The 22,147-nt window shown below is 39.2% G+C and overlaps 1 protein-coding gene across 2 annotated transcripts in view; it reads right to left on the minus strand.

The window, feature by feature from the left end:
* The window catches only part of PPP3CA (protein phosphatase 3 catalytic subunit alpha), a 202,859-nt gene that overhangs the window by 45,999 nt on the left and 134,713 nt on the right, over positions 1 to 22,147 (minus strand). For both annotated transcript variants that reach the window (XM_050895410.1, XM_050895409.1), the window contains exons 3-5: positions 11,875 to 11,999; positions 2,305 to 2,416; positions 907 to 1,052 (exon numbers count right to left, since the gene is read on the minus strand). In XM_050895410.1, coding sequence (XP_050751367.1) covers positions 907 to 1,052; positions 2,305 to 2,416; positions 11,875 to 11,999 — 383 coding nt within the window. The remainder of the gene's footprint in view (positions 1 to 906; positions 1,053 to 2,304; positions 2,417 to 11,874; positions 12,000 to 22,147) is intronic.

Below are 22,147 nucleotides of genomic sequence, written 5' to 3' on the forward strand. Positions count from 1 at the left end.
ATAGAATTTATCTTTTAGTAACTTTAAAGCTCAGAAGTATATATCCATGTTTGCAAGTCTCAAACTGCAAGCAAGAAATAAGAAAATCTTTTCTGCTGGAAACACTAAGAATGAATGGCTTAAATACCTCCTTTTAGAAATATCAACTGAGATCTCTTTTACAAAACACCTGAAAAAAATTAATCCTTAATAACATGCAACAACACCGGATTACATGAAGAAACTGTTTGACATTGTTCTCTGAACTTTCATGAGATTTACAAGAAACTTCTCAGAATACAAGAGTTCCACACAAGCGTCAACTTACTAAGCCTTGCTTAGACAATTTGCTACGCACTCAAGTGCAGTACTATTAAAAACGTGGCAGGACCTATTGAGAATGCAGCTCTTGACTCTTCTTAAAATAATAGTGTTGTTTTGACTATATTCATTGCAAACATACCGTACTTTTTTATTATATATTTTAAGTATTCTGAGGTTTTTCTAGAGCTATTTTTATCTCTTCTCCAAGAAAGCGCAGAATGCCGAACAAGGTGCAAGGAATCATCAGATGGTGTGCTTACATTGTGCTAGTAGATAATACTTGAAAGAAATTAATGCTGTGTATTCATTCGCTCCTAAATACTTATATACCTAACACATTTATTTTTTTTAGAACACAAACACGATAAATCCTTTGTTTTACTGGATGCTAGTGATTTCCTCACCTCAATAAAACACAACTAATTGCAGCAATTCCTTTTATGTTCTATTTAAAAAGACCTTTAAAAGGTGATAATGTCAACATGAATGTCAAAATGACATACAAGCATCTTACACAAATGAACAACAGTGAGAAAGCATTCAAGTTTTAGTTGCTGGCGATTAACTGTTCACTTATTAGGCCTGAGCACTATTCAGACTTACTTTTCTGATGTCATCTAAGGTGTTGATCTCTGGAGACAAGCCACCATGAACACACAGGAATTGTTGGTTCATCAGAGCAGCCAAGGGAAGGCAGTCAAAGGCATCCATGCAGGCATCATATACACGTTCTGAATATTTGATTTTACCTTTTAAAGATTAAGACGGTATCAGAAAGTGCCATCAATATTTAAGAGGAAAAAAGAAATTAGGATGCTGCTTAATATCTCAATCTTGCTCTTATTGTTATTCACTGCTGGAAAAATTCTTCAGATTCTGAGGTGAAACTAATAAAAGTTCTGCCAATTTTATTACATTTTTCTAAAAAACTGTAAATAAACAATTTAATACACCATTATAGTCTGCCATAAAATCTATACAGCAAGCCTTAAAGAGTCTGATGAATGGTTATCATCTATTACATTATCACTCAATATACTCTCTATGAAGTAGTCAGAACTTTAGCCCAGTCCCTTATAATTAATTATCTACAGAAATGCCATTATGAAATGAACGAGGTGGTACAATGAAGCTCAAATGTTAATTTACCAATATGCATATTAAACTCAGTAAACCATGAAGCCTTTGAGCCAATTAACATTTCCTTTATCCCCGATGCTAAAAAGGGAACCCAGACTTATGGCAATAGCTCCAGCTTACAGTGTCACAGAAAAAAAAAGCTTCATTGTGCAGGTGAAGGTCTACATCTAATGAGCTTTTATGTGTCACTGTATCCTTTCTTGCAACACAGAAAGGAATTCCTATAAAAAGAGCGTACCAAAAAGTTTAAGCCTACTTACAGGGTAAATGTGAAAATGCCATATTTAAAGGGAAAAAAAACCCCAAACATAAAAATTCCTTGCATTTTCCTCCTGCTGCAGATAAGACCTGCTGAGATGCCACCTCCTCCACTAGCGATCAGGGATCTGTCGCAGAGGTGCCAGAGCTGGCGTGCTGGCAGGTTTTGACTGCCAGGCTGCTGCGTGGGGCAGCAGAGGCAGCCGCTGCAAAAAGCAGCAGCAGCACAGGTTTACCGGGAGCATCCAGGCCCAGATGGCCGCGCAGTAGCCCCGGGCTGCTTCCCAGGCCAGGTTGGCAAGCTGAAGTGTCTCGATACCTGCAGCACCAAGTGACGACACCCCTGGGTTTGTACGGGTGGTCGGTCACTACCTGCTGCGCGGAGTCTAACCCCTTCCTTTCTCCACTGCTGAGACGCCCTTGCCAGCCCCTGCAGGACGACTGCCCTCTCAGGGAACAGTGATTGCAATTTAAAATTAATGATAGTTAACATGAAAAGTACATTTAAAATTACTGATGGTAAACCAGTATCAAATACTGATAAAATAACAAATCAAGTTGTTGAAAAGAAAGTTAAGAGGAGAATGGTTAAGGTAGACTTACATTCTTGCTTAAACGTGAAATACTCTGTTAAATGTCTACATTCATGATTCCCACGAAGTAAAAACAGTGTTTTGGGGTAAAGGATTTTCAAGGCCCACAAGTACAGCACACACTGTGAATCAGAAACAAGAAAGAAAAATATAATTCATAATTAATGATGTAATTCAACCACTTATGTTCCCCTCCACCAAAAAAAGTAGCAGAAGAAAAAGTATTCTGTGTGAAACATTTATTTTCAACGGATTAACTTTACTTTTCATATATTACATGCAAACATTTCTCTGCACTTCAACCTGGACCGGCTGAAACTAGTATCAGTATATTCTGATAAAGTTTTACACTTTTGCTAAGTGGTATCTCCCTGTTCAGCCGTGCATTGCCTTCAGTGGCCTCAGCTATCAAGATGTAATTGCCATGCATCTCTAAAATGAAATGCGCACTCTCCACCTGGCAGGTTAGGCAGAAGCCTGCCGCGGAAACAATTTCACCGGAAGATCCACATTTCCTGGCTTAAGGAAAAGTTGCCCTAGAACAATTTAAGCCACACTTCAGGAAATACCTCAGCTTCCAGTATTACACAGTTTCTACCTGAACGCTTGTTCATTTTTTCATTTAACATTGTTCTGTACAAACAACTGAGAAAAAAAAATCCACAAAGCTCTTGCATTAAATGAAGTTACTACAAAGCTTCTATAAAGCCTTTTATCTTTCCAGAAGATTTCTATTTGAGATGACATTTCTTCTAGACATGTTTTTAAAGATAAAAAAAGACGACTTGGGGAGGCTAATCTCTGCTCAGACCTCTCGAAACCATCCGATTAAAATAGTTGTTTTGAAAACAAAACTGACACAGCAATGATGCCAAAGCATTACGAGACTCTTGACAAATGAGTAGACTTGGAAACTTCATGGAAGATTTATCCTTTGTGCAGGATGATCTTGCTCAGGTACCTGGCTGACAAACTCACAGCTCCGAGGAAGGTGATGGAAATAAGACCCATTCATCCCATAAGATGAGCCCACCATCTGCAAGAATGCTGTACAGACCACAATAACCTCTCAGAAAACATGAGCTAGAAAACTATCTGACCAATTTCTCCTCCAACCCTTCCTTTCTTAAATATCCATGAACTGCAGAACTGTTGCATGAGAAACAAAAGGTGTCAAAAAACCCCCACTTTCATTTACAACTACCTCCTAACACTCCCCTTTGTTCTGTTGACAAAAATTATGTACTTTATTTACCTTAATAATCAATAGATTGGAAATTCAGAATATACTCCTAACCACGGTTTCTGCTTAGAGCAAAATCAGCATTTTTGTCAATGTAATGTCTCTAAATTTGTACAGTATGAATTCCCTTCTACAATTCAGAATGTCTTGATAAACAGAATAATTACGTTAATCATGTCTCAAGATTTTGATTTCTGCTCCCTCATTTGCTATACAGTCCTCATCTTAAAAAAAAAAAGGAAAAAGGAAGCAACATTTTTATGTTTGTGCTAAACCTCACACACTATTCATAGATAATTACACAGCAGCAGGGATTTTATACTACTGCTCTTTGTCTTGAATTTATTACATGTAAACATCTGGATGCTCTGCCTGCACTCCGTAATTTCTGTTCTTCTACTCATAGGGTCTAGAGCCAGGTAGAAAGAGCAGAAAGTACAGGCAGCATCCTCCAGGACTTGCAAAATTAATTCTCCCCCTTGGAAACACATGGAAGGCCTCCCAGCTCACACCACCTCTTCCACCTCCCAGGCGCTATTGCCACTGCAGGAAGCGAGAAGAGACGTCAGAACGCCAGGTAAATCACACTGACGTAATCCAGCGTGAAATTATGGTGTTAGGTCACAGGAATTATCTGCTGTAACCCAAAACAACCATAAAGGGTGTGCCCGGGGAAAGCCTGTTGGAGTTTGCACAGAGAGAGGAAACTTGGGTTTGAGGATTTCACTTCAATGGGGAAGGAAGCCTGCACTTCTCCACATCACCAGCGCAATTCTCCGTCTCTTTGATGATGACTTCTTCATTCCTCCAAGAATTCCCAGAACCTTCCACTTCTTTGAACTTACTGGCTAATGCAAAAATTTGATGTAAATGTTGTGAGGCAAGAAGTTTAAAGTGACACCTCCATCCATGCAAAAAAAGTTCCAGCTTTTAAAATTGTATCTAAGTTACCTTAGAGCTTCTAATCCTGCCAAAGCACCTTATAATTTAGAAAAGCACAATGATTAGTGCTTAGATGAAGTGCTCTATTAAAAAAAAAAAAAAAAAAGAAAAAAGAAAAAAAGAGGAGTGGTTTACATTTCCCTTATAACTAAGTTTTTCATTTTCATAAAGCCTTGGCAAGATTGAAATGAGCATGAGGTACTTAAAATATCACCCAGATTTGGGAAGCAGGGAAAATAAGGAAAGCTGGAAGTTTTATCTTTTTGGCATTTGGTACTTGCTTACGGGCAGATCTCTTTATATTTGCTTATCACAGATTTATTTTTTATTTTTTCTATGCTTCCTTTGAAGCACTCATGAGAACCAGACTGAGAAGATAACAGAGAATCAATGCAGTCCAGAAAGTTCTGTGTTTCCCTGCCACTAATCAAGTACTGTAAGCCCACCATTCACATTTTCTATTGTTTTCAGTGGTACCATATGGAAGGCTTATTTTGTTTAGATAACTCCTTTAATTTTCTCCCTTTTCTGTTCAGTAGTCCAGTGATGTAATATCGTAATAGTAAACAAGAACTAATTAGCAATGGTTTTTTTTCCCATGCAAACTAAACAGCAAATATGAAGGTGAAAATTTTTCATGGCTTTTCAACTTACAGTCATTTACATACAAAAAACCTGTTCAAACAACATATCATGAGCAAACATTCTGTTTTTATTTTTTTCTAACTCTGCTTAGAAAATTGCTTAGAATTGCATATCGTAATTCTTACTGAAGTCAAAAGATTTATGATAATTTGCCCTTGTTGAAAATCTGAGCTTCCAATCTTCAATTGTTTGGTAATACTGCTTCCCAATAGCAAAATTTTAAAGTCTCTTTTTTTTTCCTCCAACTTTTTCCATCAAGAATATAGCACACATCAGCTCTGCTGTAACTCTATGTAAAATGTACAGCAGTGACCTTGCGACCTGGACATCTCCAAGGTATTTTTGGCCTGTCTCATTTCATACTATCAAAAAAAAAAGTTACATCTCTTAAATGCCAGCCCTCAAACTGCACCCCTGCTTACTTGCTTAGTGTCTTTCAGCTGTTGAAATAGCAGATATGTTACATTTATAACAAAGAAATACTCTGCCCACCTCCCAGCTCCTATAGTCAAGCTGTTTTCCTGCTGAGGCTCTGGCAGCCTCAGCATCAGGAAAGAAAAGGTCTGTGCAATTAAGTGCTGTGTAAGCCAAAGGCACATATTTTCAAAACGGACTTGGGATTTAACTCCACTGTTGCATGCTGAATTAGAGCCTTTGCACCATTTGACGTCTCAGCACCTCCTGAAAAGGAAAACCAAAAGCCCCAGACCTCTTGCACGCATCTCAAGTTATGTGCTCAAAACAAGGAACCTTGAAAAATCGTTACCGGTTGCCACTAGATTGCAACCACAGCAACACCTGTAACACAGCACACTCACTTCTGGGTGCTCTTGCACTGATCATGCTGGGAAGAAAGAGATGCAGCTCACTGTTAGCTGTGTGGCTTTGTACGGGTAACAAAAGATTAACTCTCCCTCCAAATGACTGGTGGCATTGGGCACTCCCCCAGCAGATGAAATTAAGTGTGAATAAACGCAAGGTAATTCATACTCGAAAGGAGAATTTGAGCCACGCGTTGCTAAGGTCTCTACTGATGTTCTGTGAACCGCGGGACAGTATATTGGCTTAGCTCCTTCACCCTGTAACTAACACACATCTCACCTAAATATAACAATTGCATTACTTTAACTGCATTGAAATAATTATATCATCACAGTACCTAGTACAGGTACAGCTTTCTAAAATGGAATAACTATCCCAATGGAAACCATGTACCTTTTTACACACATAACTGCATTCACACTACTGGTATGACTATTTATTAGGGCTTTATTTCAGAGACAAATAAAGATACATTGCATCTGTAACCAAAATACTCACAAGAGATGCAAGTTATTGCCATTTCTGAACTACCACTCCTTGAGCACAGGGAAAGAAAACTCTGAACACTACTGAAAATAAAGAAAAAATTGTATTGTCTTCACTACAACCAGGATTTCATTCTTTTTTTCCCAACTTTCAGGGCATAAAAGATGATCTTTTCTCTTAAGGCTCTGCTGCAGAACAGGGACAACAAGGTAGTGCTACTTGCATCAACCAGATCTTCAGCGACAACTTACAGTCTTTGCCACAACTTTTTTGCCAACGTGCTTTTATTTTACCTGTTCTTTGTGTTTCTAAAACCAGTGCTCATGTACATACAGGTTGCATATTTAAAAATTAAAAAGGCTACTGCTGTGGAAATAGACTTCTTGTGGAGTAACAGTGAATCTGTTCCTCATGGTCAGGGTCTCAGCTGTTTCTAAAATGTTGTTCAAGAATCTCATTCTGATCATTCAACTTCTGTTTGTTTGTTTTTTTTTTTTTTTTTTAAATCTGTTGAATATTCTCAAGCTGCTTTGGGATCTTGTTTTGACACCTGCATGGTACTTTAGCACCTCTAGACTTCAATTATTGCAAGACTCTCTTCTAGCTAGTCTCCCAGATGATTTTATGAAAAGTGAGCACCTGCAAAACGTTGTTACTTGCCTTACACTCCTTTCTAGTGTTTAGACCACATTACTCCCATTTCAGCCTTTGGAAGGCCCTCAAAATGTCCAAAAATGAAGGACCTCTTTTTCAACCAAAAAGTGACTAGAAAATTATTTTTCTTAAATGTTCCTCTAATTCTTATAGCTAGTACTTTCTAAACAGGTATCCAAGTGCTGGCTCCTAGCTCTCCTCGTTCAACCTTGTTTCTTGGCCCCAGCTGTTTTCTGTGGAGATGGGTCCCACAGAGAGATGGAAGCATCACGGGGGAAATGGTGCGAGACCCCTCCAGGGCACCGTCCCATGTCCTCTCCCTGCAGCCAAAAGGGGTTCTTGCCATGTTGGGGACTCGCTGTGGGAAGAGCTGGCACAGGACCAGGCAGGCCGCGAGGACGACCCTGACACAAACAGATGTTCCAGTCTGGGAATCTAATATATACAAAAATAATACGAATTTGCTGAATTACTGAATATTCACAGCTCTTGAGGAGCACTGCCCAGCAAAAATGAGATCTTACAAGATGCAAATTCTTGCTACAGAGAAACATATTTGCTACTGTTAACACAGAAGAAAAAGGCAAAGAAATTTAGGATAATTAAGGTATTAGGATTTTCTTTGCTCTGAGAGAAGAGAAAAAAACAATTGACTTCACTGGTAAACTATTCCTGACCAGCCAAAACTATTTTAAATCAGGCTGTTTATTGGGAAACATTAACACACCAGAGCAATGGCGGAAACTGAAAGGTGTTTATTCTTCCTATAAAGTCCTAGAAAATGCATGGAGACTTGAGAGATTACAAACACATGGCTTCACCAGCATTCACTTCACCCACACTTTACTAACACAAATTTATTTATATGTAATTCTTTTCTTGGGAGAGACCAGTTAATAATTTCAAACAGTTCACTGAGCTCAGAAGCATCTCAAGCACCAGATGCTTTTTTAATTGATGCAAGGTCCGATGGTCAAATTCCAGACTCACTCCAAACACCTCACTTTGTTCTTGCTAGAAATACCACAAAAACAGTTTCTCCTTCTGGAATTTTGGTCTTTGCATTTGGGAAATGAAGATGTACGAATGTTTTGAACCTTAAAACACAACTCTGATTTTGTTCATTTTGAACGTTGGTTTAATTCTCCATATCTTAACTATCTGCTCTGTCAGAAATGATCAGTATGTACCTTATGATATTCAATTGACATTTAAGCCTGTATGTTTTTATGTGGGATTGAGCAGGAAAATAATCCCAACAGTTCATTTACATAATATTGTTAATGCATTATAGTCGGTATTTACTCTGATTGTAATTTTTCCAAGACTATGATGAAAAGCAGTCTATATGTATACTCCCCCTTACACCACATGGCATTTATGTCTGCCTTTCAAAAGACAGTTTTCAGACTGAGATTAGTCATTCTTCCTTACAGCCTATTCCTGCAGAACCACTTATGCTCTAACTATTCTTTGGATTTAAAAATAGCCCTCTGTTTTGATCATTTGGGTTTCTTTTCTCCATGACCATAAAACTTGTTTGAAAGCGAGAACTGAGTGGTTTCTACTCCGGAGTCAAACCCCTGGAACGGTGCACAAGCATAACAGGGAAATGTTATCAGTTATGGACCTGAGGAAACAAGTGCGCCGTATCAGATCTTGCAACTTGCAGAAATTTGTTATTCTGAGTGAAGAAATGCTCAGGGTCTGCCAAAAGATCAAATGGAAAAGAGAGTGCAACTACGGGATAAAGATTTAGTCTGTGCCGAGAAACCTCGTCTCATCCTATCTACAATTTTGACATTTTTTGTTTTACCTGCTGTAATTCCTTTATTAGTCTCTCATCCTGTGACACCTTGCTTAGAATTAATTTTAAAGACACAAAACACTCCCCCCCCCCACCCCCACCCCCCCCTTCAAACAGTGGAGCTAACTCTGGTAAAAACGAAGCATACACGTGAAGGATTGAGCCCCTAGATCAAAAGCTCCGTGGGGCAAGGACTGTCATTTCTGCTGAGTGCTTTATACAAATACTTTTCTCTTTTTCCCTCTGTGTTATCAAATGCCTTCCACCTACCTTATGCAATTTCTTCCTCTGTTCTTAATGATAATAGCTTACATTATATAGTACCTTTCATCCAGAAGAATCCCAAATGCTTTGCAGCCCACAGACAAGGATTATCTCGCCCACTACCAGAACTCAGCTAGGTCTAGGCTCAATGGTGTCACTTTTACGCTAGATATCACACAGCAATTGAAGGGATTTTTTTTAAAGCTTATATTACTCATGATTAGTACCTTGGACCAGCTACTTAATTCTTTTGGAAAGACCCCAGAACTGCAACAGTCTCGTGTCTACATAGCAGAAAGGAGAGCCAACAGATCGATGGAATAAAGATCACGGTGTGATTGACGTGGTAGAAATATGCACTGAGATCAGGCTAGGACTGTTTACCACCACGACCTCTCCAGCACAAAGTACCGGCAAGAGCTGGTGCCTGCTAGACGTGCTCAGGGCCCCTTCTGCACCAAAAGCATCCCACCCCAACACGCCAAGTTGCATTCTTCACCATTTTCCTTTCCTTGTCACTACTTATTGTGCTGAGTTCATGCATGAATGCATAGCTCTACATCCAAATACACTTATGAAACAGAAATCTGCCTTTCCTTTCAAAGGCATTCTTTAATCTAGGTGACAGGTGGGGAGGATCAGTTATGTGACCAAAAAAGTAGTAATTTGAGAACCTTACATACAAAAAGGAATAATATAAGCAACAGCTCAGATATTTCCTTGGCCCTGGCAGAAGCCAGTACTGCTTCCAGTGAAAAAGTAGTGTTCCAGAATGGAAAAACTAAATTCAGACTATAATTTGCTAAATATGTATGTGCAGGTTGCTAAATGAGTAATTTTAAGGGGCTTATTCCCCACCCATAAGCTATTTTGCTTTGTCTTATATGGCTTGCTATTGTCTTTAATCAGTAATAGCCCTGGTGTAGATTTTGGCAAACTGTCAGACAAGCACTTGAAAGCTGAAGCAAATCCACTTGTTCTATTTCTTATATTAGAAACACATATAGAAACAAAGATGAAACTCTCCTCTTCCAGATATAACTTGGCTCGGTCAAAGTCAACAGGAGATACGAACTAGGTTATCACAACTGAAAAACGGTAGTTCAAGACTTTGCTGCACAACAGCTTAAGCCTGTGAAGCCACCCCCTCCACACCCCGCCCCCCAACCTTCCCCAAGCGATCCAGCATGGTAATCCACACAGCGATGATTTAGCTCACAGCTCACTGTGGATCAGAGAAGGGAGGAAGCAGGCACTCGTGGCTCAAAAAAATCATGATCAAAGTGCTGACCAGTATGAGACTAAATCTTAACTATATTGATTTTTGGCAGGTGGGCGAAAGAACCTTGCAATTCTTAAGTTTTTAGAGCATTTGCACTTGGAACAGCATATTTCTATTTGTAAAATGTGCCGCCTCCCAAAGATTCTGTTAACATTTTAAATTAAGTTTTAAAGTGAACTAATAAAGCAAAAGTAGTTTTACAGAATTTTATTTTAAAGAAAGTTCTCTTGATACTATAAATATAAAACCGGCAAGATGATCCATTTTACAAACACATTATAAATAACTCAGCTGTTTGGGATTATATATTTTTATATCAATATGGCAACAGTGTACTAAGATATGGTATGTAGAATGAAACAGCAGTATACATGTTCTCGCATGCTGCCATCTTATCTAGTCACAGACACAGAGCCATGTATCATAGGACCTATATTGCTTCTAACAGATAATGGGTATTCTCCCTTGACTCAGAGGGGGTTAAAACCTGAATGTTTCAGAGAAAGGAGTGAAGCTGTAGCTCAAAAGCTGCTGCAAGGGTTTCTGACTGACTGTTCAGTGACTAGATCAACTATGACCTGGATGAACAAATCCAGATTAGGTTTTATTTGATAATTGTGCACCTCATCTGTCAGTTTGCATAACCAAGCAGCAACACAGAACAGAAGAAAAAATCCAGTTTGTTTTATGAGCACTGGAAAAAAGGATTTGTGTTTGGTATTTAACTCATTTCTAGTCAAAGGTAGGCAGGTTGGACAGGACACTGTTTCCCTTGCAAGCCAGCTTAAGATGCTGTCATTTGACCTCCACATTCTATAACCTGATACCGGAGTCTGCACCAGGTCTCAGCACCTTCAACAGAGCACATGTGCACCACTTCTCTGTGGATTCAAGTGCTGCATCAAAAGCCAGAGATCACACACTCCTGCATGCCATATCTAAACAGAACTCATTCTCTCCAGCACAGCATGTTATCTGCTGGCTTTTTGTCCCATTTACCCCCTACCTAGTCCTTCCATTTTCATAAAACTTCACATCCAGGAGACTCAGATCAAACAAACCTAAAAGTCAAACTAAACTATGAGTTGTTTATCTAGTTTTTCTGTTATGTCTCTTTTGTGATAGCTCATGTCTTTTCATCCTATTTAGCTCGCGAAAGCTGCGGAGCAGTCTGCCTTCTGTGCTGTATTTGGATGGCCACTAGTTAGCACCAAGGTCTGTTCTCCATCAGCCTTCCAGCACAGATATAGTGGGATTTGGCTGGATACCAAGCAACCTTTATGAAAACACCAACAGTGACATTAACATGGACTCCTGCTCACAAGTGGTATCTGAGAAGAGCTTCAGTATTCCTGAACTGGTTAAATTACAATGCTAAATATACACAATAGGGTGCAAGCAGTTTCACAGCCAAAAACAGAAATAAGAAACTTACTTCAATGCTGAAGTACCCTCTGTCCACGTAGTCCCCCAGGAAGAGATACCGCGTGTTCGCAGGAGAACCTCCCACTTCAAACAGTTTCATCAAGTCAAAGAACTGACCATGGATGTCTCCACAAACTAGAAGAGAAAAAGAGCAATATTCAGATACACCATGCAAAGATCACCTTAGGCACGTGCATTCTGAAGTCAGTGTCTTATAAGAAATGTGTTATGACAATTTTGTGCATCATCCTCTAGTTAAACAACCAGCGAGAGCTGGCAGCTGCTCAGCAGAAGCTGTTTTTCTATGATGTGCATCCACATATGTGCATGCAAAAAGCTACCAACCAATTAAAGGAGAGCCATCAGGCCAATTTGACCTATAATTATTTTCATAGGTATCTGTCCATTCCTCCTGCTGGCCAGCAGAGCACACAATACTGGCAATAGTAGTAAGACAAACCAAAGCTGTCCTGAAAAAGAGAACATGTTCAAACAAGGTTATTCTTTCTTTTGACATCACTCCTCTATTTCTCCTAGTCTTAAACCCAGACGAACACCAACAGGCTTTCCGTAAAATGCAAAGCATGCCTGTCCTGTGTATGTCACTGGTTAAACTGACAAATTTCTGAGTTCTGGTTTCTGTATAGAAAAATGGCTTGCTTGCTTGCTTTCCCAAAGCATGTCTTACACGAGAGGACACTGATTTTTCATGCTTTAACCTCTACCACTTTATTTAACCTCGTATAATTATGATTTGTTTCACTTCATTGCAATGAAGTCAATCTAACAAGCAGCTTCTCTAGAAAGAGCAGCTCCCCATAAACATGACAGACAGAGCACAAGTGATGTGCAGCCAGGGCTAAGCAGGGATGCCTTTTTTGTGCCTTAGAGTTAAGAGATTGGCTCAGCTATCTTGTGAAATCGCAAACTCCATGGTGGGTGATTTTAAGCATCTGCAGGAAGGCAGGCAATGCTTTTGGAGGCCCCCATGGAAGCTTAACTAACAGTACTGTGCCAAAACCTGCTTCCTTTTGCCTTGCTTTGTTTCCTCTACCTAAGGGAGGGGGAGAACCCCCAGTTTAGGGCCAAGCCCAGACCTGTTCTGGCAACCATCCTTAACAAAGAAAATGTTAACAGCCTTGACTGTTACTGAGGTCAGTTTAGACTGGTTCTCCCTTCAATGACTCAAAAAAAATCTGATTTGCAAACTGGAAGGGTGACTATGAAGAAACTGAATAAACCAAGGGTCCAAGATAGACCTTATCTTTCAACAGCAGCACAGCTTCTTATTTACTGCTAACATTAAATTCAGAAGACTTCAGATGCTCTCTCTGATGTACTGGTTCAAGCTTTTGTATTCAAGCAGTGCTCTCATTTGAGCTTTTATCCAGAAGTTGACACAGAAGTCTTGTTCTATCACAGATAAACAAACCTCACATTTATCGCATGCCATGGAGAAGCTGAAGTCACGTCTCCACATAGATACAAAACCACTATATAGAACAGCTGTAACACCAAATCCAACAAACTCGCAGTGCAGTGTTCATACATTATTGTCTTTCATCTCCGTTCAGTGTCACATTATATTTTTTACTTGCATCACTTTTCTCTGAATGTATACACTAGCAGTAGGATCAATATAATATTGTCATTCCATCCAAAAACTAAAAACAAAAAACAAAAAAAATCCCCACCCAAACCAAAACCAACCAAACAACCCCTCCTCAGGTACAGAAAAAAAACACTGATGTCCCAGTCACTCCTTTCATGAATATGTATATGAAATTGGTGACACAATTCATGAGTGCTGGCTAGCTGAGCATTCTTCTGTGATAGTAACAGGGTATTTTCCCCACAAAATAGCATGTAGTACTCCTATCACCACTGTGTTACATTGTATAATCTCTTTTTCCTAGTCGATTCCCCCTCCAAGAGTTTTAGATGACAACCTTCATGTTGAAAGCCATCAACAGTTATAATTTCTATCTAAGAATAGTATCTACCATTAATTATGTAAAATAAATACTATTTAAATCCTCAAGTAGTATTACACCACCCCTCTTTCTCTTAAAAAAAAAAAAAAAGTACCCCAAAGGAAATTTTTTGATAGCATTTTTATTTGAACACGTTAATCTACCAAACCAATATACACTGCTTGACTGCACTCCTCTGCATGGACACTGTGGGAAGATTAAGAACACGTGTCGCATATTGATGGCCAAGCAATCTGCTCTCCTAACTTCCAGCAGAAAAGCTTTTAGTTATATAACTGTACAGCTCTACCAATTATCGCCCACCCCCATTTGCTCCAACTGCAAAATCCTGAAGCTGAACAAGACTGAAAGATTTTTAAATGGATTTAACTTTTGCTCTTTCACTAAAGCACAAAGAAAGAAGTTTTTTGCCCCCCCCCCCCTTTTTTTTTTTTTTTTGTTATGTGGATGTGTGTGAACAGGTAAATACATTGAGGCCATTACAGAGAAACCAAGGTTAGAGAGCTTTCTCCCAGTAGCTGTATGCTCACGAATTTGTCACAAGCCAGAAAAGCAGAGCGCAAAACAGTGAAGAGGACAGAAATAAGAAGTGCAGAGCCCTGCAATCCCACGACTTGCAAAATTCTGAACTGGACTTGAGTATCAATACTCGATGGATATTCCAGGCACTCTGCACACAGCAGCCTACTCTTTTTATACTTGACAACAGATGCAGAAACATAGCCGGGGGGTGTGTGGAAAAGATGGAAAGCTAAAAAGCCCTCAGACCCTCCTTGCCAAGCAATTAAAGTGGTTCCAAAAGAGAAGCTTAAAATCAGCAGGTAAAAGCAGTGGGAGGAAGAGAAGACACTCAAAATTAAGAGTTAACATTGAGATTTAATTTATTATGGTCAGATCCCAGAATTCCTACTGAAAGACCACAATGTTACATACAGTTAATCCAACCAGTATTTTGCCTGGAATAGCATGGAATAGCTTAAGGATCTTATACTTTCCAGGTTTGTGTGTACAGACCCCAAACGTCCTTACAACGTAAAGCCTGTGTACTCACATTCTGATGGATGGCCTTATTTACAAATAAATTAAAGGGAAATTTTGTGTGTATACAGTACTATACTCCATTTGTAGTTTGAAAGCAACTGCTTCTAAAGCTATAGTTCTGCCACCTTTCTTTTCCAACTCTTAAAATCTCAAAACTGGAAGATTTCCCAGGCAGCCAGATCAATGCTTTATCTTTCATTATGTGGGGGCAGAAGAGATCCAGCATTATATTTCCATTCATAAAGGCAGAAACATCCATCAGCCGATAACTCTGCCATACCCTTCACGTCTTGTCTTGCAGCTTCCCATCACTAACAAAGAGCCTTGCAGCACTGTCCCACCAAGAGCCCACAGGAGAGGTTCCACGTCCACTCCATGCTGCCTCTACAAAGCTCTTTTTTAAGTTCACTACCTTTCCCCTTCATGTTTGTCCTGGTTTCGGCTGAGACAGAGTTAACTCTCTTTTTAGTAGCTGGTACAGTGCTGGGTTTTCGATTTAGTGTGAGAATGATGTTGATAACACACTGATGTTTTAGTTGTTGCTAAGTAGCACTTATCTTAAGCCAAGGACTTTTCAGTCTCCCGTGCTCTGCCAGCAAGCAGGTGTGCAAGAAGCTGGGAGGGAGCATAGCCGGGGCAGCTGACCTGAACTAGCCAAAGGGCTATTCCATACCATGGAACGTCATGCCCAGTATATAAACAGGGGGGAGTTGGCTGGGAGGCGCGGATCGCGGCTCGGGAACTAACTGGGCATTGGTCAGCGGGTGGTGAGCAATTGCATTGTGCATCACTGGTTTTTTTCCTCCCCCCCCCCCTTTTTTTTTGTTATATTCCTTTTCATTACTATTATTATTATATTTCATTATTACTATTGTTAGTATTATATTTTACTTTAGTTATTAAACTGTTCTTATCTCTACCCACGAGTTTTACTTTTTTTCCTTTCCTTTCCTCCTCCTCACCCCACTGGGAGGGGGATGGGGAAACGGCTGTGTGGTGCTGAGTTGCTGACTGGGATTAAACCACGACAATGTTACAGAAAAAAATTTTGAAAGCACACTCATTATTGTATATTCATGTTTACCCTTATACAAGCATTACCATTGGATCTGTTGTTCCTTTTAATTTTGCCAAAAATGTCCTTTTTTATACTTGTGCAGGCCCTCTTTTGGTACTGGAGCACTTGCTATCAAACAACGCATTCAATGAGATATGAACATTTTTCCATCAAATAACAACAAAATAAAACCCAGCACAGTGAAGCAGGAAATTCAATTCTTAATGAAGATATCCAGGATCAATGTACTTACGGATTTAAAGTATGAACACAGGGAACATAAAACACAGTTTGTATGTGTGTGGGATTAACATTAAAAGCAGCTGTGTTTGTACAAAACAAATTTGTGAAAAGGAGAAATACTGGGTGGTATGTCTTCTATTAGAAATTCACATATTTTACTGTATCACTGGTTTCCCAAAAGTGCCATCAAGTCATGGCCTTTTTACACTCATCAATTTATGATAACTAAATAACCTGACAGCATTTTTTTTTTTCCCCTAAGAAGACTGCTTAATTTATCCAGTGCTTTTCAACTTTCTTTATATCCTTAAATTGCCAGCTGGGCAACAACAAAACAGTGTTTCCACTGACTTACCATTTCCAGGGATCAGTTCAGGCACCAAACTTGTTGCCCATGAATTTGTCTATCTGAGCCTGTCAATAGTGTCTACCTACCTAACCTCTCAGGGCAGCAAGCTCCAGAACTGCACAACATGCTATGTAAAGAAATTTTTTAAGCTGTTTTAAACCGATCTCCTACTGAATTCATTGGTGCAGTCAGAAGGCTTAAGAAACACTGGTTGTTTGTGGACTCCTTAGAAATTTATCTCTGTTGAGCAAGTTTTCAGGGAAGACATGGGCCCCTCCAAAAGATTCAGGTTCACAGGACTGCCCATGCAGTTACTGAGAAATCATGTTTTTGAGCAGCTTTTCCTACTTGTTAGGATGGGTACTTTGATCCACTACACCATCTTACACTATAGCACTAGAACTTTCCCAATGTAACTGTCTATAAAATACCATTTTATTATAAAAATAGAAATTGGACATGGGGAAGAGAAGGGAGAAATTTTTTTCATTGGTTTGTTTTTAGAAATTGTCATCCAGCACAAATTAAATTATGTTTCTGATGGCTTCACTGTGAGGATCTCCCGCTGATTTATGTCAAAGGAACAAGCAATATTGAAACAGGAACCATTAAGTTCAAGTTGTACTAGCAGTGAAGGAAACCCAAAGCTTAGCAGTGGTATTGACAGCTTATTTATAGAAGACAAAGCAGTAGAGCAGTGATTTAGATTGCAATGATTATTGGCACAAATAAAAAGTCTGAAAATGCTCTTCAGATACCTTCTTTCAGATAACTAAATGCTCTTCACTACATACAAACCCAGTCCAGAGATTATTCTGTGTGGTTTCCCACTCCAGATGGGTATTAAGAACAAAATTTATATTCATAGTACATTAAACGCTGTCAATTAAAAAATTTTCTATCTGCAACAGTTTGGATATGCTGCACTTATTTTCTCATTTATCATGTATATACTTAATTGGTGTAACATTATAGTCTGATAGTAAAATACCATTAATGTTTCAAGTGAATTTACATTCCATGTATCACAAGATTATATTCCCATCTTCAAATGTCATCAGGGATTAGGAGCAGATATGCAACACTCCATCATCAGCTTCAGAAGCAACATCTGCAAACTCATACATGTATGACAATTAACAATAACGAAGCAAAGACACCTTTTAAAGAAGTAACTAACACTGTCTAGGGAATATTATCCATCACTTGACAACTTGTTCTTTGCATTCACTGAGCCAGGGATGTCTTTGCACTGAGCTCCAAGAGATTGTGCTTCAGCAAAGCAGCATGCAATACTGCAAAATCTAAGGGAGAAAAACACTCTATTAAGTTACACTGCATAATGCAGACTGCAAATTGCAAAGGGGTTTGCTTTGTACAGTGCTTAGGAAGTGTTTAGCTGCTTACCATTCCGCTAGTTAGCACATGCTTCCAAGAGCTTACCGTTTTGCAAGGACACCCGGTACTTACAAAGCTTACTGACAAAGGGATGAGCACACCGTGTAAACCTGCACGTGTCTGAGCTGACTCATGGATGCTCATTTGTCCAGGTCTACAGGACAAGATGGTAAAGAGGCTGCATACCCCAATGAGAAGTATGTCCCAACCATTTCTCCAGGGAAGTAGTTTGGAGCAATAAAGTTACCAAAGGCTGAATGAAGAAGCCAAGTGAGGAAGGAGTACTTACAAGCAACAGTGGACACACAAAGGTAAAGCAAAAACAACTAGACGAACTTCTGTAGATGAGGAGTCAAAGACCGGGCTTCCTTAGCCAACTGATAAATATGAGGGAAAACACCTGCAAGAGCTATATGCATGAAATTCTCAAGTGCTTCAAGAAAAACTACTGCATTGCTCCTGAAGGGCTCAACTATTAACCAGAAGGCTCTCGTTTTCCCCAAGATTTAAGAACAAAGTCACACATAACTCACATGTCTTTGATTACACAATCTTTGAGCTTGAATGAGCTTTGTTTCCAAGTGTACGTGTTTCTGACGAACATTATATATTGCCATAGCAGTATGAAATGTTTGAAATGCCACAGTTTTGTTCCATGCATTTTTTCTTTCTTTTTTTTTTTTTTTTTTTAATCGGTAAAGATTGAGCAATTTTACTCCTTACTTTTTGGAGAACAAGGAGGAAGGAGAAGTACAAAATAAAAGAAGAAACTCCCGAAGTTTCTATTTGTAGCTGCTCACTAAAGCACTACTCAAGACACAAACTCAGCAGTTAAGTTACCTACATTGTTTAATAGTCATGCAGTTCTGTTTCTGTTTATAAGTGAGATGTTTAAAGAACTTGCAGACTGCATTGCTTACTCAAATGGAAGTCAGAATCATTTAGACAGCTCACTAGGTAACTTATCATCCTAAGAAAACATCTACCAGACTCAACATAATGGGCTTTCATATGAATGTTTGTTATACTAAGTGTATTGAACAACATAGCTCTGTATTTCCAAAAGAAGCATGATCTCATTCATATTCATATCTGGTTACCTAACATGATTATAATAGGCTTTCCTCTATCTTTTCCCTTCAATCGCTGCATGCAAATTGATGAGTTTATACTACCAGAGTGAATTGGCATTAACAACAAACTGCAATTATGTATTTTCATAAAGAGGCCTGCTTCACCAAAGATAAAGCCAGAAATCATTGGCCATACAGGTATAGCAAAGGAAACTGCAAATAGGCCATCAACGCCACATTTGGCAATGTTGTTTGGTTGCCGACTTTCCTTCTTTGTACTGAGGAAAAAAAAAAAAAAGCAGCATCTTGGGAAAAGCTGTTTTCTGTGCAACACACGAGGACACTATACTGCGTTCTGCTCTGCCAACACTTGAAACGCTAGTGTCTGTAAAGATCAACCCACACTCATTCCTTGTAACAGGAGTTAGTTTTCTCCCACCATCCCCTGAAGGTTAGAACAAATTAATGACGCTTGATTTGAAGAGGTAGAGTGAAAAAGAGTGGGGAATGGAAAACATCACCTCAGAAAAGACCTTCAGGACAAGTCTTTAATATTCTCTGGGGAAGGAGGAAGCAAAAAAACCCTAAACCATGTGGCAGCAAGCCCTTCAAGATGTTAAGGCTACAAAAATATCTTCAGCACAAAGTTTTTAAAAATAGCTCCACAAAATTTCTTTTCGTATCACAAAATTATTTGCAGTGTCTCAAAACAAAATAAAAACCATGTACATAAGCCTGGCCAGCAGAGGAGCACCTTCATATATATATATGAGATATCAGAAGCAACAGAGTCTCAGGAAACAGCCTCTACCAAGTACTGTAAAACCTACACTGGCAGAGAAAAATTCCTTCCCTCCACGCTCCTTCCCTAGCCGAATTTTTCAGGAGAGTAAGTGGGTATTCACAGCAGTGAGGTACCAAATGAAAACTTTCAATTCCAGGTCAAAGCAACACAGCAGAGTTGTAGTAGAAAGGGGATGGTGATCTAGTGAATATTTTACAGAACTTTTCCAAGATCAACAGGGAAAGGTGCTCTCATCACATATACCAGAAGATGCTGATTCAGGTCATGGGGAGAGAAACAAAACAAGATGGGAGTAAAACAGCATTCACTCCCATACACATCAAAGAAACAACCAGCTCTTCCCCTGCCACCCTCCAAGGTCAGCACTGCCCCTGAGCATCCTCCGTAGCAAATGGAAAAGCAAACGCACCATCATTATCTCCTGTTAATGCACCCTCAGTATCAGGGAGCAATGCTTATTCCACAAATAACCCCATCAGAAGGATTACTTGTGAGGAAAGTGCTTTGTTGGTGTATGGGTCAGGATTTCCAGCTCATATCCTTAGATCAAGGTTATTTATAGCAATAGGGAAATTCTCTTATCCTCAGTTTTACAGATGTAAAAAACAAAGGCCTGGGGAAGTTTAATAATTCATAAGGTCATGAGCTCGGTCAGTGGGAGGGCAGGGATAACCAGAGAGGGAACAATACATCTTCATATTGCTCCATCCAATTCAACACACCAGGAGAGCCCTTTCAATGAGGAAGGAAGGTACTGCACAAGAAGCAGGCACAGCCTGGCTTTACACATGATGTTCCAAATGAAATTTAGGGAAGGTGAAACAAGGTAAAATGGGAAAAGAGCTTTTGAAGAGGAGAAGCTCAAATACGCTAGGCTCCATAGAAAAAAGAAGTGTAAAATTCAATGCTGTGTTTTATTCTGGGAATAGCTTTTATTTGCATAGATTGGACCGTAATATTGTTCATCTATAACATACAGGTTTGTTATTAGAATTACTCAGTGTCACATCTTTCTCACTAATCTGCTTGAAAAGACCTCCATTGTTTTTTTGCTATACAATATTTTTCCAGAGTCAGCAATTTGCCATTAGAAGTACTTTGTAGCTGGTCCTTCACAATTTAATGCAATAATTTTTTTTGTTGATGATTTAATTCAACTCTTAGGATCAAGTTTCTTTACAGTTCTCTCAGCAGCGCAAATCCCAACCCCAGTAAAGTTAAAACAAAGGCACTGGTATTACATGGATATAGCGATAGTTATATAAAGCCCAAAGAAGCCCTCGGTATTTACAAGGGCTTGATGGATAGTATCCTTGTTTGCACTTCTTACTGTAGAATTTTAGAGCAGTATTACCCTAGCAGATCGCAATCCAATTACCTTCCAAGCACCCAACAACTTACAAGATTTTACGGGTAGCAGCATTAGCATGTCAAGCTTCAGTATATGAATGCCTAGCATCTAAAAACCTAACCACAAAAACCAGACGTTCATGTTAGCTTGTAATATATATTTTCCATTTTCACCTGAGGATAACGTTTGCTGTCACAGTTTCCTCATTCTGTGCCATCACAGACCTGCTTTATGCTCCATCCCACCTCCACTCAGTGTTTTATTAAGAATCAGAAGCATTACTCTATGACAAAAAGCATCCTTCTTCCTTCAGCACAATTTGTCTTATCAGTGGAAAACAAACATTTGCTCGACACAAACAAATGCATTTGTTCATTACCTTTGGATCTATAGCACTCTGCCTGTATTTCCCAGAAACAGATGTTAAGGGAAAATAAAAATACTATTTCTCAAATTCCTGGGCTCTTAATAAGCAACCGGCAGTATTGACATGGATACTTGCATGCACCCTGAGTGGAAGGAGCCAGCACAATTAGCTTCAAAGAAATTCTGTAAAGTTCAGCATTTGGGCTTAATGGTCTATATTCAGAGCTGTGAGCAAAAAGAACCACAGTGAAGACCTACTGAGCTTTAACCTCAGCTTTTGCACTCATGTCTTTAATGGGCTTGAGCTATTATTTTAATCTAATCTTTCTGTACTACAGGTGTTCAGATGCTAGTATATGGGTATAGGGTTAACGAAAGCAAATAACATGCAAGTTTCCCAATTCTAGCTCAAGCTACTTAAGATGACTTTTTAAAATTACAGAATCTAAATTCCATAACCAAATTCTTACACAAATCTAATTCTCGTTGAAAAATGATTAACCTTTGAGGAAAGTGCTTTTAAGAGAAAGCTCTCCATAGTAATTTATGTCCTGGTAAAAGCTCACATGACAATTAGTTAGGGGAGCCAGTGCAAGGAGGAGTTGA

Source organism: Gymnogyps californianus, chromosome 4, assembly GCF_018139145.2.
Source record: "Gymnogyps californianus isolate 813 chromosome 4, ASM1813914v2, whole genome shotgun sequence".
Classification (NCBI taxonomy): domain Eukaryota; kingdom Metazoa; phylum Chordata; class Aves; order Accipitriformes; family Cathartidae; genus Gymnogyps; species Gymnogyps californianus.